Raw genomic sequence first — 16504 nt, 5'->3', positions numbered from 1 at the left:
CAGTTCTTCAAAAAGCCTTCTGTGTGGTCTGTTARCATGACTTCTGGTATAGGAAAGAAGTAGTTAAAATAACTACAATAATTTTAAACAATAAGGAATATTTTATTTGCATTTAATATTTTTACGAAGGTGTGTTAAAAACTGTCAGATTTTTCTGCTGCAGTTCATAAGGAGGACAGCAAGATTTAGTATCTCTTACGTTAGTATAAGATGAATTTACATTGCAGCTTAGTATTAAAAGCCATTACTATCATATTGGTTTCCTCTCAAGAAATACAGAATTTCAATTGTAATCTGTTAATATATATAGTCAATCTCTGCTTACTTTTCAGTCTAGAATTATTGTGGTAGCAGATAATGCTACTGAAGTAATTTTTAGTTTCTGCATATTATTTGCTAGTAATTATAGCTTTTATGTAGTTCCTTCTACAATCTGTGTAAATCGTGTTTTTCTGAACTTGTCCTCTTACCAAGAAATTTGGGAGTGTATATTTAAAACTATGTTTCAAGTCAGGTGATCCTGGAGAAGAGCTATTAAGACAGAAATAGCTCAAATGGTTAGCATTTTAGAAAAGCACTCCAGAATAAAAGTACCCAAATCTTTTCAAAAATACTCTAGGTTCTTAAAAAAAAACCCAAAAAAATCTCTCAGTACAATTCACATTTTGTGCTCTATGTCCAGCTTGCAAATCATGGCTGCCACTTGCTCCTTGGAGTCTATTAACAGTTAGTAAAAGTAAAATTCTAGAAAAAATATTTCCTCCTAAATTAAGATTTTGATTTCAAAATTTTATTTGTTTATTGTCTTCTAGAAGAAAGATTCTTGATATTCTTTAGTTATACTATGTCATCTTTGAGTAGGTGAGATTTTTTTAGGGTTGGAGTAGAAAGTGTGACTGAATCTACTGTTAATTCATCACATGGATGAGACTTTTTCCATCAAATAACATTTCAGTATTTTCTAAAAATATGCTGCATTAATCAATACATCCACATAGACATTTATGTTTGGTAGAATATGTTCTGTGAAATCACCAAGGCAACTGAGAAGCAAAATAATGCTCTTCAGGTAGAAAAAGATCTGTTCTACCACCAATAGGATCAGGTCTTACAGGAAGAAAAGAATTTACTACTGAAACAATATTAAAATAGGTTAGAAAAAAAAAGAAAGGAGAAGCACCTTTAAACTACTAAGCTTTTAAATTGAAAATCCATGTTTTGTTAGTCAGTGTTATAAATTGATTTTTATGAAAATTATTATGAATATTCTGAGCAGGTTTCACTTGTAAGTTATAATTTGTACATTCTACTATACTGAATTTGGCTAGTGTGAGATGCTGTGAAATCTGTTGGATGCAATTTTTTCATTWACAAGCTCCTTTAAAGGTACTCAGATATCAGTCTGATCCAGAGTTTTAGGCATAATCCCAAATCCACTGCTGTAGTGTGATTTCCTGATCTGAAAGCCTTTAAACCAAGATGGGTGGTCTGTACAGCACAGTGACAAGCACGTCATGAGCAGTGGCAGATCTCTTTGCTGTTCTCATGCAGCAACTTGATTTAAACTTTAATCTATAAAASCCTTGTACAGTGTGACACAAGGGAATGTAGTCACACAATTACTTTGAGGCTCTATTTTTATTTGTKCTGTACCAATGTAAAGGAAAAAATCACCAACCCAAAACCTTAACAGCTTTTTCTCACATTTAGTATCTCTTTATTYCTCTCTTCTCCCACTCTTTCAGCAAGGGATTAGGATGAACCAGCAAGGCAGCGAAATAGCAGTGTTGAAGAATCKAAGAGTGTCTTAAGAGCTGCCGAAGGCAAATACTTCTATTGTTAGTTGTTAATTATTCACTGAATGAAGCCTTTTTCCTCCTATAGTCAATCTGATTTATATAAGTGTGTGTCAGGCTATTCAACTGATTTAAAGAGAACCAGAATACTCACATGCTCACATCTTAAAAATAAAACTAAAATGAAAAAATACAAGACTTACGATAAAAATAGCTATGAAGAGTATTCTGGGGTTTAAAACAACCATTTAGAATTTGTAACTCCTAATGTACTTATAAAAGCAACTTTCCTGAAAGAATAATTAATTTAAAATAATTTAGTTATTAGTTTCCCTTTTAAGATACAAATTTTTTTTAAGAGAATAGCCTTGATTTAAAGTGAAACTATTTACAAATACATCACGTAACAAATCTAGTCATGGCATGATGAAGCAAGAATCATTAATTGGTCCTGACATTCCTTCCACAGCCGAAGTCTACATAGGAATTGGGAAGCCTGCTGAGGCCACAGCRTGTACCCAGGAAGCAGCCAATCTCTTTCCAATGTCCCATTATGTTCTCTACATGAGAGGCCARGTGGCTGAACTCCGTGGGAATATTGATGAAGCCAAACGGTGGTATGAAGAGGCCTTATCTATTAGCCCTACCCATGTGAAAAGCATGCAGAGGCTGGTAAGTCTTGAGCCCATGTTCGTAAGCAGTGTCATCTCAACTGATGATATTGTATTGTGAAGTCTTGATTTGGTGTAGATAACCCATAACTTGTGAGTTTGGGATCTATATTCTTATTACAAAATGCTTTGGGAACAGTCTTGCCAGGCATTTATTCTGTCTTACATGTGTTGGGACGTAAAAAGGATTTGCAGGCCATAAGAGAATTTCAATCCCAATAGAGACCATAGAAGAAGTAATTTGCAGGTGGCTAAAATACTGAGTGCCATTGGGAAATGAAGGTGGCTTATGGTAAGAGAAGAGTAGAATACTGTAGTTGGATACCATACAGGAAAGACCAGTCATTTTGGCATTCMAAAAAAAAGTTCAATTCATAAAACCATAGAATATTCTAAATTCTTYTAAGGATCATTAAGTTCAACTCCTGGCCCTGCACAGGGCACCCCARCAGTAACACTGTGTGCCTGAGAGCATTGTCCAAACACTTCTTACCTCTGTTAGGCTGCTGCTGTGACCATTTCCTAGAGGAGCCTGTTCCAGTGTGCAGSCACCCTCTGGRTGAAGAACCTTTYTCTAATATCCARCCTAAACCTTCCCTGACACAASTTCAGGCCATTCCCTCAATCCTGTCACTGGTCACAAGAGAGAAKGAATCAGTGTCTGCTCCTTCTCCTCCCCTCTTAAAGAAGTTGTGACTGCAGTGAGGTCTCCCCTCAGTCTCCTCCAGGCTGAACAGACCAAGTGTCCTCACCTGCTCCTTGTGCTGCTTCCCCTCAAGACTCGTCACCATCTTCATTGCCTCCTTTGGGTGCCTTCCAGTRTCTTTATATCCTCCTTACTTCGTGGTGCCCAAAATGGCAYACAAGACTKGAGGCCACACCAGTGCAGAGCAGAGCTGTTTTCTGCATTCTGCATGTTCATTGATTACCTTCATGCTATGAGATTTCTTGGGTTTTTGAAAAGTAGAGAATTAGTCTTGCCCTCAAATGAATGTGTAACTTTAAATGCAAAGGTGCCTTGCCCAGTATAAATGTTTTTTTTTTTAATACTCTATAGATACATACATRTATATATTCTATGCTTACTATGTTAGGAAAATTACTTTTTTAAAATCCAGTTTTCTTTTTGATAGAGCAGAATAGAACAGCTGAAATCAGCTTCTTACCCAATCTTTTTTTCAGAAGTAGAAGCTGGTTTCTGCCTAGACATTTATGAATTATTCAGAGAAATTTCTTGTGCATCCCTGAGGGAAACATATGAGACAAAAGATCAGATAGGAAGGCAGCACAGGGAAAGTTTTTYGTTTCACCTTTTCAGCATTTCAGGATATTTGAGCCTGCTGACAAATGCCAAAAGGTTCCTTTTTCTGAAGAAGAAGGCAGTCAGTCTAAAGTAGTGCAACTCAGAGAAAACGAAAACTTAGATTTTGCTGGGTGTCTTTTGCCCTTCTCTGAATGCACCTATGAATAAATAGTCTGTAAACACACAGTGCTCTTCAGAATGATTGAGAAATTAGCTGTCTAAAAGGCATGTGAGATKAAAATTACTGGGCTTCCAATCCAGGTTTCCTATTTATGGGGTTTTCTGTTTGAGTCCTAGTTTGAAGGTAACTGTTCATTTCATTGGATTGGACAGTAGTTTTTAAGGATTCTTTAAGTTTAAAATTTTGTTTCTAAGAGCTTTCTCTACTTTTCTAGATCCTTTTTACACTAGGAYGTTGTTTTGAGTAAATTCTGAGAGATTCATGCTGCTTAAATACAAACATTCAAAATGTATGCTATAAAAATACTTGTCTGTGTAATTTCATGTAGGAGAAAGTACAAGATTCTGTACCCTTCTTGACCTTTTGACTATTGCAAAAAGTATTTTAATGAGGAAGTTTGCAGTGTTTACTCTTGCCTGTAGGTATAGATTAATATCTGTACATCCCAACACTTTGTTTTTACGTATTTACCCATTTATTACGAAGAGATATGATCTCTGTGGCAGGGGAGTTATAGCAACAGCAATGTGGAGGTATCAGACTCTATGACAACAGCTGAAACATTAACTTCTAATATATTTTTTTGCAATTCTAAGCTGACAATTCATGAATGAAAGTTCTATGTAAAAAAGCCTTATTTTCTGTGATTAATTTGATATTTTATTTTTTTTTAATACAGCTTTCTAGCATTGTTTAGAAATTAGTATAAAATGCTATTGCTCCCACACAGAAGTTACCTTAGAGCCTATATTTATTTAATAAGTTTTGGTGAATTTCTTTTTGAGTGGCATATATTACATACAGTTCTTAATAACTTTATGCATAAAATGCAACAAAAAGGAAGTAAGATTTAAGGATGGCATGCATTCTAGCATGTAAYATATGTACCCAGGCCTGCCTCTCCAAGTGAAATTACTTAAAAAAGTTGAACCTGAAATCAGTTTGGAAGGACTTTCTTTAATTTTTATTAAAATTTTAGAATGAGTGACATCTGGCACTGAGTAAAATTTCCTGATGCTAATGGTTTAGAAATCTGAATATTTAATTTGAAAGAGTCTTTGTAGTTGTCCAGAGGAAAACCAAAAGAGCTAAATAAAATGTTTATTTAAATTTGTAGTAACAACAATAGCATATTGGGAATAGGAGTTTTCTCCTTTTATAATCCATTCTTTTAATGATGTTACAGCACTCTGGTAAGAAGCATAAAAAGCTAAACTTTGAAAATTTTACTATTTTTCATATAACATTTCATACAGTATTTTGGCCATAAGTCTCTTTAAGTACTTGTTCCTGAATATGATCTACTGTTTCTACACATAAGCTGCCTTATTAATTTRAATTACTGAAGAAGCAGTAAGCAGAAGCAGAAGAAGTGAATAAAGACCAGAAAGTTTAGTTTTGTGACTTCAGAAATGTTTTACTTCTTCTTGTGAATTACTGCATGTGCCGTGCTTTGGAGTTTCTGCATAAAGACTCTTGCATTTGTCTCATGTGCAGACTCACATTCTGTTAGTGTGACCATGAAGACAGGCTCTCTGCAAAAGTCTACTGTATTATCTGAATGAAGTTACTTCTTATGGGCTGCATCATCATCATTTTTGCAAAATTACAGTTTTCTAAAGAAACTATTTCTTACTTACTTTACTGTTGTCTCTAGGGTCTTCATTGATTTACTCCTGTTTCAAGAGATTTATTAAAATAAAAACCAGGATGCCTTGGTGATGGTGTGAAAATTGGGAGCAGTTAAGACTGATTAAAGAGATGTTTGCCAACAAAATGATAATCATAAGTGGGAGGGTTTGGGGGATGGTTTTTACCTTGCTAATGAAATGCCTCTGACAATGGAACTCCAAATGTTGGGGACTTGATCCATGAGTAAATGAAGAATGGTTTAGCTGTATTCTGCCTAACTAAACTTGGGAAGTGGAGCTGTTTGGGTCATACTGTTGCATTACCTAAGGTGGGAACTCTTCCAACAGAGAGCTGGCTGCAGGGGCAGTGTGTTTGTGTTTGTGCTCACTGCTATTTCCGCCCCTTCCAAAGTGTTGGGGAGCTTATTAATTAATTAATTAATCAATCAGCCAAACAACAACATTAGTTATTTCCAAGAGAAATGCTGTTAAAATTCTCTGTGGTTCCTTGTGGAATTAAATTATTTCCCATAAGTTAATTTTTTGATCCATACATTCATTMATTTTATTTTGTTGAGCAATGCTCATTTTAAGCTCTGCCTTGTTCTCAGGTGCTATTTTTTACTRTTTGTCACTAACTGAAATTTTCTCCAAGCAAAAGGTTACACCAGCTTGCTATTTGGCTAGCTCTGACTGCTCACAAGATGTCAAGAGGAAAGCAATAACATGTCAGTATTAATTAGGTGTACTTTACAGAATGCAGCAGCAATGCTTTTGAACAAATGCAGTGTCCTTTCTTCTTTTTAAGGTCTGTATAGTGCACTCAGAAAAAACAATGTGAACTTGTGTTCTAAAGTTTTGAAATGCTTTGGTTTGTTTTCTGTATTTCAGATAATTTTTTCTCACACCTAATGAAATCCAAAATTTTCTTTAATTACTTAATTTAAAAATGATTATTCACCCTGCAAATCTGTGTCATATACCTATGGTTGTCACCTGCCTGATTTTGGCCAAAATAGATTTATTTAAACAATTTTCTCCATTCTCCTTACCCATTATCACCACCCCCAGATTTCTGTATTACTGCTGCCTTCCTGCTTTTGTCATTGTTTTCCTCCCTTGTGAAAAAAAAAGAATAAACATTCTTTTATCTCTTGCAGTCAGAGTGCTGTGGTGGAAAGTAGCACTTACTGCTGACGTCTGAAAAGTCCTGAAACAGGCCATCATTCAGTAAGGCCTGAAATGGCAATGAATATTTCAATCCATTGTCCAGGAAACAAACCTGTGTATTCTCTCTCAGGCTAAAAATTTCTTACCTAAATGTAGCTTTGACATGAAATAGGTATGCAGCATTGGTATGTTACTATAATCCCAGAAGACGGTAGTATTTTCTGAATATTAAGTAATTCCTCATAGCAATTGCCAGCTAATCCTGCTAGTAGCTTAGGTTCTATGGGCAGAAAACTAAAACAGAAGGGGAAAAAATACATAAACAATGTACTCATGGAGAAATTAGTTTTCAAAAAGCAATATTTTAGAGAGTTACATTACCTACTTACACAGCTGGGTTAAAGTTTCCTATAATTATGCATAGTTAAACCAGATCTCTTTAGGTTTAGAGTAATTAAGTGTGCTTTATCTCTCAGTTGTAAATATATTCGTATTTGTTTCTAACTATACTGACTTCTTACATTTTCTTTTCAACCCAAAGACACTGCCAGAAAGAAGTCTGGCAGTATGAATAAGTAGTGTGTGCTTATGAGCCTGTCAAGGATGTTGAGTTGACTGAAAAAAAGGAAAAACAGAGACTTTAGAAACATGAATTCAGATCCTGTTTGAAGGGGTCATGGGAGTTAAGGAAGAGAAAGTCTAAACACTGTCACCCAGCTTCTTTCCTTCTGTGAGTCAGTGTTCTCATCTGGAGAACATTCAGTAATTCATTTGATTTTCATCCTCAGGCTCCTGCACAGTAAAATTGTTGGCTTGGGCTGCATAGGTTTGTCCTAAGCACGTTATCTGGTTCTCATGGGTGGTTTGGACTGGAACTGATCAGCACAGAGCTGAATGCTGATGCCAAATCTCAGGGCTTGTTTGACTCACTCTCTGAGTGCATYCTTACGCACATGGTGGTTAAAGAAGAATGCAGAAATAAAGGTCATTGGTTTTGTAAGATTTGTTAGTAAAATGTTGTGGATTTGCTCTTCAGAAACTTCAAGATCATTTCACAAAAAGTAGAGAAAGCAAGATATAAGTTTGGCCCAAGACTCACTGTTCCTTACAGAAGGCATTTTACTATGATTTGACCACTGTCACATGTAAATATTTCAAGTGATTGCATTCTGTACTTTAAAAAAACAATGGTCATTCTGCTTGCAATTTAACCTGGAAACCATTGAGTTCAAGTGAATCAAGGACCATTTCAATACATTTTAAATACTTCATCTGCCATGTGGCATTCACAGGCTATATTCTTTTCTGTCGTGAAAATATTATTTCCCCATCAGCCTTATAACAGAAAACCATCAGTGCTTAGTGCAATAAAAAAGTGCACAAAATCAACTTCAATGGGCATTAGCTTTTGAAGTATAATAAAGTGGAAATCAAGGTGAAAAATTAGGGATTTTTTTCCCCTGTTTGTTTCAAAGTTACCACCTTTTATTTTTAATGTTGTTGAGCTCAAGGACAGCAGTTAACCACTTCATTCTGACTCATATCTGAAAGATTACACTGGAGGAGGAWCAATAGAATTTCTTAATTCCTGAATGTTTTATCTAAACTTTACAGCACCCTTCAAAGCAGATCCATTTTTGTTCAGTATTTGACAACAATAAATGGTACAAATTTTGAGTTTAAACTAGAGCTAGTTGCTCTTTTGGAAACAGAAATTGACTGTGGGAATTTACGGCACTTAATTTTGTTTGTAACTTGAAGCAGTGAGCTCTCATTTACTCAAGCAAGACCATTGTTTCCCTGAGAACCGTTGTTCTGTGAGTGTTATGGGGCTGATAATACTATAGGTCCTGCTTTGTAATAGACTTTCTTTTCACATTACTGTGAATTTACTCAAAATGGCTTAAAGCAGCTGTGGCAGGAGCAGATCTTTCAACAAGAAAACACCTCCATTCTTGGGTGCTTTTTCACTGCCTGAGAGCAAGCTCTTTAAGGTCTCTTCAGCTTGTCTGTGCTGTCGTCAGCTGTCAGCTATTACAACAAAAATTCTGCAACTGGGCTTAAATTAATTGTTTGGCTCAGACAATCTGAATACCTGAAGCTTCAAAGGTAATCTGATTTTGTGCAGCATACACAGTTGCTACACTGAACAGAACTGAACTAAGATGGAGAAACCAAACTGTTGAGGTGTACTTTTTATTGAGGATCTAGTAGCACCGGTTAAGGCAGTTTTTGAGTACACAGAGAAACTCTTTCAAATGGAAATCCTGGGAAAAATTAATTTAAAAGTAGACAAAACCCCAAAACGCTTAAAGTTTCAGAAAGCTGGGGTGTTTTTTTTAAATTTTGGATTATTTTGGGGAGGTTGGTTGTTTGGGATTTTTTGTTTTGTTTGATGGTTGGGGTTTTTTAACGTAAGGAATTTTGCYTGCAATCTCAGTTTTAAATTTGTTTTCATGTTATCTCTGTGATAGATTTTTCCACAGTTTATCTATCCAGGCACAGCTTGCCAGAAACCATTTTATCACTTCTGTTTGTTCCCATTTAAAAAAAAAATGGAAAATTAATTAGTGGCAGATGCTGGCAGAAGGAARAGATGCTTTGGCTAGGGTTACTGCTCTTTATTTGCCAGGTCACGAATCATTCCACTCTTTTTATTGTATTGTGTGGAACTGATAAAATTCCACCCATCAGATAATTTATCACAGTTCTTGGTTGCAGCAGGTCAGTCTGCAATGTACAGTATTACTCCAAAGTTCCTTGTCTTTTCTTGGAAGATTTTAAGAATCTTCAATTTCAGTTTCTGAAATTCAAGTAGTGTTCATCTCAAGCTTTGATTCACATTTGATAGCATGAAGTCTTGGTTTCAAATTGCTATCAAAACTGAGTTATTATTAATTAATTTCATATACAGTTACTATGGATCAAATATATTTGGAAAGTAGCAACCAAGTATTGTTTCAAGTTCAAGGAAAAAAATCCTAGGATCACAATGACCCAGTCTTGAGCAAGGCTTTGGTTTTGCTGGACATTATAACAAAACATCTGAGGAGGRTTTCCCTGCCCTACACAGTTTCAGTAATTGACAGGCAAAGAGCAGGGAACGGGAGCATGATCCGACACCATTTGTGTCATGGTAACAGTATTTCAGATGCACATGCAAGGTGTATCCACTTGGCAAGGAGTTTGTGGGGGGTCTCACGTTCTTGGAGATACTCAAAATGTGCCAACCCTTGACAGCCCACTGTAGGTGACTCCAACTTTGGCTGTRAAGAATCTCAAATTCTCTTTCTACTTCTGTCATCCTGCGATTCTAGGAATGCCAGCAAGACTTGCAGGAATGCAAGCTTTGTAGATAGAGATAAAGATTTGTGTTAGAAAACATGATGGGAACACTTGTCTGTAGACAAAGTCTTGTTACGTTTTCTTGTTATGCAAGACTTTCTTTATTTTTACCAGTGATAAAAATCTCTAAAGCATGGATTTTGTTTTTTCTTTTTTTTTTTGTTTCCATAGTACGTTAGCCATAGCAATCATTGAAGGAAGGCACAAGAGATTAATACCTTTCTGAACTGCATTCACTCATCTTACCTATGTGCATGTAAAATATGCACATAAATGTGTGCTTACATATTTCTATTCTACAAAYCTGCCTTAGTATTTTGGATATATATTACTGACTTTGCATACAGAGGAGTCAGTGGCAAAACAGTGCTACTAAAAAGCCTCACTTGGGATCTCCAGAAATTGGTTTTGGGCTTCAGTCCCTSGCTTGATGGTTTTCTTGAAGGTTCAAGTATACCTGAATGGTCTGCCATGAGGCTCCTATAGACAGGGGTGTGTCCACCCTTATTTAAAGAAAACAAAATATTTATGAGTCTTCACTTTCTTTCACAGTACTAAGTCAAAATGGTGAACAGCCACCAAGCTTGTAAAAGCATCTGATCACAGCATAATAAAAAAAATTACTTTTTCTGGCTCTTTTTTTTTTTTTTTTTATAGGTTTTAGAAAGGGTAATTCCTATTAAAAGTCTTTCCAAAGTCTTTCCATCCTCTTATACCTTTTACCCTCTAAAGAGGTGACTACATTAAAATCACTGACAGGTGCATTTTGTTGACATCCTTTTTCCTCTGTGCCTCTTGCTGGGTAACTGGCCACCTAAAATAGGATGTAGGGGAAAAAACATACAGATKTAACCTAATCGAAAAACTATTAACAAGGATGACTAATTTAACAGGAGGAAAATGTCAGTAGTGTTAGTAATTCAGGAAATGGCCAGGAGGCCTTGTGTCAGTAAAGTGCTAATAGTTGTTCTTGATATTTAAGTTCTCCTTATAAAAAAAAAAAAAAAAAAAAAAAAAAAAAAAAAAAAAGGAAAAGAGAGAAGGCATGGAAAAAATTGAAAATGTGTGCTCTTCCCTGCTATCCTGTGCAGTCTTTTACATCCGTTTTCATGGATACTTGAGAGCTGGTGCTTTTTTGCATGGATCTCAAAAGTTCTATTTTTATTTTGCTCTGTGTAATTGCCTTTCAGTATGAGAATTGCTTTGCAAAACACTTTTTTAATTAGGTCATTCTGCTGAAGTATGCACTGAGCTAATTATGATTATTTTGCTTCCCTGGRCATTTTTGTACTCATTGAATTTATTAAAGTATTTCCTTATAGCTGGAGCTGAGAACTTACACAGCAATAAAAGCCATGTAGCACCTGGTATGCTTTTGCTTGTCGGTAACATCTGGCATCTAATCACTTATAATTGGATTTCATATAATTAATAAAGAAATAATTTTAAGGATTTTGGGGGGGTAAATACAAAGAATGTGAAAAAGGCTTTGAGAAAGCAACCATCCTCAACTTTAGGTGAGCAAGAGGGAATTTGTTTTTTTTCTGAGAAAGGTTCTGTTGTAGAATTCTGTAGGTGAAAAATGTGTAACTACTGGACAGCTTTTGAAGCCTGAAGTCATCTACAAGTGTTGTYTCTTTGCTTTTCTTTTCTTTTTTCTTTTCTTTTTGCGTAACTTTGCAAACTGGTGGAATATAACTGCTACCATCAGTAGCGTCTGAAAGAGATAAASCATTTCATATGACTTAGTTGAGGTGGTTGGTAAATTTGTGTGAGAAACTTGCAGCATCATCACCAGGTGTCTGAGTCCTGTCTCTTTCTCAGTCTATCTTAGAAAAACATTATTATAAAATTGTGCATGAGTTATCAGTGCATGTATTTTGCTATAAATCTCATGCAGTTTTCAGGTGCATTTCTGATACGCTRGTGAAATTATCTTTTGCTTTTTACTTTGGATCTGTCACTTTACTTGTGAGCTTGGGAGCTTTACTTGCTTTGGCAGAAGCCATTTCCTCAGAAAAACAGACTGCTYTTGAGAGGATCAAAAGTTACCTAATCAATTATAATTCTTTTTTTCTGACTAGGAACTACAAACAGCTTGTTCCTGAAAATTGTGCTTTATCTTATTCTTATCAAGCAGAAAGTAGCCTACCTTAATGCAAAACTAGAGATCTGGAAGCGACTGTCCCCCAGGAAATCATTTTAATGCWTGCTTTTGCAGGGTTATGTCAAGCAGCTGTATTCCCTAGATAAGTTGTCTACTCTGGCTCAGTTTTTTCTGCAAATYCCTAGTCTGGAACAGTCTTCTTATGTCACTCTCTCCCTCTTCAGCCCATCTTATTTTAAATTTTATTTGAAGACTTTTTTTCCATTTGCTGAAGCTTACCTTCTCTGCTAGCCAGTTTTATACTTAACAGTAATTCCCCTTCTTATGAGTCTACAGTTTAAAGATGAGCTGCACCTTGCACTTTGGAAGAATTCAGCCAACTTACTATGTATGAATAGCATAATGTATTTTCCTCAAGATTAGTTTTCTTTAAACATTGACTGTGTTTCCTGGTAGCAAATTTGTGTTAGATGGAGTTAGAGAATTGGCCTTTAAGGTTAGTGATGTGCTGTTTTTTTAAGTCAAGTTATTTTTTTAATCTAGATGAACAAATTAATTACAGAGAAAGCAATTATTTCACTGAGTTTTAATTTGTGGGAAAATATGAAGTRTATTTTGTGCATCTCTGAAAACTGTTCATTTTGAAGGTGTGATGGCTATTTTTCCATTATTAYTCCTATTAGAGTGTATTTTTTTCAACAAGTAGGAACAAATAGCATGAAGAAAGSTGCCATCTCTTGATTTTCAGTAGGGGAGAGGAGACATTCATCTCATTGGAAAAGGCCAGTGTTTCCTTTGAATAAAACTGATTGCAGATTTAGAGTTGTTAATGCTTTTAATGCTACTTCTATCATGTTAAACAACCTGGTTAAGCTGATATGGGTGGAAAAATACATAATGAATGAGACTAAATAATAATAAACTTGAAAACAGAWAACTGTTTTGGGCTTTCATCACTCTTTTTCAGTCAGCAGGACAGTGTTGATCTGCACCTTTTAAATTTTGATACTAGTATGTGTGGACTTTATAGAGAGCCAAGAGGTAAGAGCTTTTTATTTTCAACAGTTAATCATGACTCTAGTCTGTTTGTTAAAACACTAGCTTTGCAAACAACTCTTGGCATTTTWAAAAAATTACCATTAGTTATAGTTGCTATGTTTTTAGGCATGAATTTTTAAGCATCTGAGGAAACTTTGAAGAATAAAAAGTAACTGGCTAAGTAGAGCATCTGAAAGTGTTATGGCAACTGAGAGTTGGTGTGGCACAGAGTAAGACAATAACTSAAATTTTTTACTCTTTTCCTAAATCAAAAATCTAGATTTTTTTAAAGGTTATAGTATTATTTTTGGTAATAATTTTGAGTGTTCAACATGTTAAGTTTCAAATATGTTTGGCCCTATGTAATCCCAGTAAAGAAATGAGGAAATTGAAGCATAGGTGCTGTGATGTATCTAGCTTTAAATACAGTACAACCCTCCTGATTTCTCATTCTGAACATCACATTCATGGGACTCACATTAAATTCCTTTGATCATTCTTTCCAGTGCCTTTGCACTGTGAAGAAAATAATTTTCCCTATAGGCATCTCCAGTGTCAATCTTGTTAGGGCAGCAGCATCAGTATTCCCACTATCTGCCTCTAGGAGCCTGTGGAGTCTTTTGTGAGTTTTGACTTGCAAATGATTGGCAGACTTTAGAAGGACTTTTGCTTATGATATTTAAATTTAGTACTGTCACTGATGGACCTCCTATTAAAATGTAGATTATTAAATCAGTTCTATCATGTATCAGTGAAAATTATATCTTTGATAGTTATTGCCTTTGCATGCAGTTTAAGTGAAGGGATATGTGGCAGCTCCTTGATAGCTGTTCAGCTCAGCCATGTAAAATGAGGTCCTTGTATCATACTTTTAAATAATAAATCACTTCACTTACCACCTACATCTCTCTTTCTCCCAGTTCCCTTCCTTCATGGAAGATTTGTTGGTGTTGCCTTGGATTTGCTCAGTGAATATTTTATTTCATTGCAGCTGAGATGCTTGGTAAAGGAGACATCTGTTTGGACAGCAGGCTGGTTCAGACATACCTGAGGCATCACTACATTGTTTTTGTGATTACTTTATGATCTGGTTTTGAGAGCTCRGTTAAACATTGCACTGTTTTATAGTAACATACTTTTATAGGTGAGAAACTACTTCCATAAACCGTTGTTTCTTATCTTACATTTTTACTTGGTAGTAAGTTAAAATTCAAGACAAGTTAACTTCAAATCAGAGCTAAATATGAAGTACATGGATATAGAAATCTAAAGAAAAAGGATCACTGCTTTTATTATACAGTGAGTGGTTAGTTTTTCTTAGATAATCTGTTCAGGTCTATACTTTGGGGCATCTTCCTACAAATGAGAATCCTACTTGGCTTTGAACAACAAAAGGATTAAGTCTTGTTTTATGTCCTTGGGGAAATTGAAGATCATAGTCCCTAACTTGAATTGGTGAGCACAAATGTAACTCCTGCGTGTTTATTTGTGTGTAACCAGAGTCAGGTTTGCAAAACTAATGTCATAAATCTTCTTTTGCTGTTATGTTGTTTGTGTGCTTATGTAATTACCATTATATGCAATAAATACAGTTTCGGATAAGATTTCTTAGGCCAGCTTTTTCCTGAAGAGGGATAATACRCTCTGGGGAAGATCAGTTTGGTAAGACATGGCAAACCCTAACTCTCTGCTCCTGTTCTGTGATTAGTGGGAGGTAAACAAAAGAGGGYTGTTTAATACCCTGAAGTGTGTCACAGTGTTTGTAAATATATATTATTGTCCAGATGTYGAGGCTGAATGTAGTTTGYACTAAGATGTGCTTATCAGAGTCTTGGGAAATAGAGAAAAACTTTCTGSMTCACACTGCATTACAGCTTCCTTCTGCTAATCTCTGATGTGTAGTTTATACATGTGTGGCTTTTTCACACTAATCTGAAAAATCCTGTGTTATGGTAGATGCTGCTGTGATGCTTCAAGGAAGATGGCTTTCAAAAAATAGMTCTTACATTAGATTGGAAGTTGATTTTAGGAACAGCTTTTCTTTCTTAAAAGCTAGTATAGAACTGAGGGAAAAYGAACTGTTGGCAAGAGACTGAGTTAAAATGAAGTGCTCATACTCAAGAGCCATGAAACTATACATAAAGCATTTGACCTGGAAGAAATCTTCAGTCTTTTAGTACTGCTCATATGAACAAAGCAAAGGAATTCATTAGCAAAGCACTTACTTGGCAGAAATATGAAAACATGAACATTGTTCACACTGTTAAAAGCTAAGCCCTGCAAGGAAAGACACTACCCCAAACCACTTGAGCAATATAACGCGCTTTAGTAGGCCCATTAGCRTGCAAACATTGGATTCTTTCAATTTTTTTTTCTAAATACTTTAATGAAAAATCCCAAAGTTTTTAAATGCTTTCCTCTTGTTCCAGGAATTAAACTTTGTAAGTGAAGTTACAAATGTTTCTTTTATGGATATAGCTGAAATTAACATGTGAGTGGCATTTTTTTTTCTGGGTTTTAATTAATTAGTCTTTAATCAGTGTGTTCAATCGTCCTCAGCCATTACTAATACACTGTTTATATSTCACACATTGAACTTACTATTTAAGACCAATATCCTTAGGAAATCAGGTATACAAAATAATTTTTAATTCCTTTGTTTCATCTGGACAGAAGAGGGAATGATGAAACAAAGATTACAAAAATAGAGGCAGGAGGAAAGGCTACCAAGGCTTTTTCACTATTTTAGACTTTTATTAGGTATCAGCAAACACACAAGAATGAGCATTTGTAAATTCTCCACTGTAGCAATGTAAGACRCAGTCATCAGAAAACCAAACCAAGCTTCACGGTGGTCAGTGCTGTTATTTTATAAAAACTATTCCAGAACATAACATAATGTATTGTGCTACTTTAGCTTAGTTAGCTGTACTACAGGACAAAATAGCAAATTGTGAGTAGTACAAAGACCTTATCAGTAAAGGGCTATAGAAATAATTWAAAAAATTATATGAATTCAACATTTCTCCTGTACAATATATAGTGTGAAAATTGTTTCAGAGCTCTAAATCTGCATGGACAAAGGTTGTGTTAGGTAGCGTTTTGGAAGAATATTTGCCATCTAAGAGTACTTGCCTTCTGTCAGAAGTATCTGATCTRCTAAAAGAAAGGTTTTTGCCTTGGCTTCTGAATTAAAATGTCCCTGATGGTAAGTGGGTTTTGCTACCTTAAAATAAGTATTTTAAAATAAAGACATAGTTTT

At 35.3% G+C, this 16504-nt stretch overlaps 1 protein-coding gene across 2 annotated transcripts in view; it reads left to right on the top strand.

Moving 5' to 3' along the window:
• TTC7B (tetratricopeptide repeat domain 7B) overlaps positions 1-16504 on the top strand; it is a 109373-nt gene that overhangs the window by 77814 nt on the left and 15055 nt on the right. For both annotated transcript variants that reach the window (XM_057370586.1, XM_057370587.1), the window contains one exon: positions 2266-2468. In XM_057370586.1, the coding sequence (XP_057226569.1) occupies positions 2266-2468 (203 nt within the window). The remainder of the gene's footprint in view (positions 1-2265; positions 2469-16504) is intronic.

This window comes from Malurus melanocephalus, unplaced genomic scaffold (genome assembly GCF_030028575.1).
Source record: "Malurus melanocephalus ecotype Western Australia unplaced genomic scaffold, MMel_1.1 scaffold_129, whole genome shotgun sequence".
In the NCBI taxonomy this organism is placed as follows: domain Eukaryota; kingdom Metazoa; phylum Chordata; class Aves; order Passeriformes; family Maluridae; genus Malurus; species Malurus melanocephalus.
Note: the sequence above shows the minus strand (reverse complement) of the source record. Positions and strands in the feature narration are given on the sequence as shown.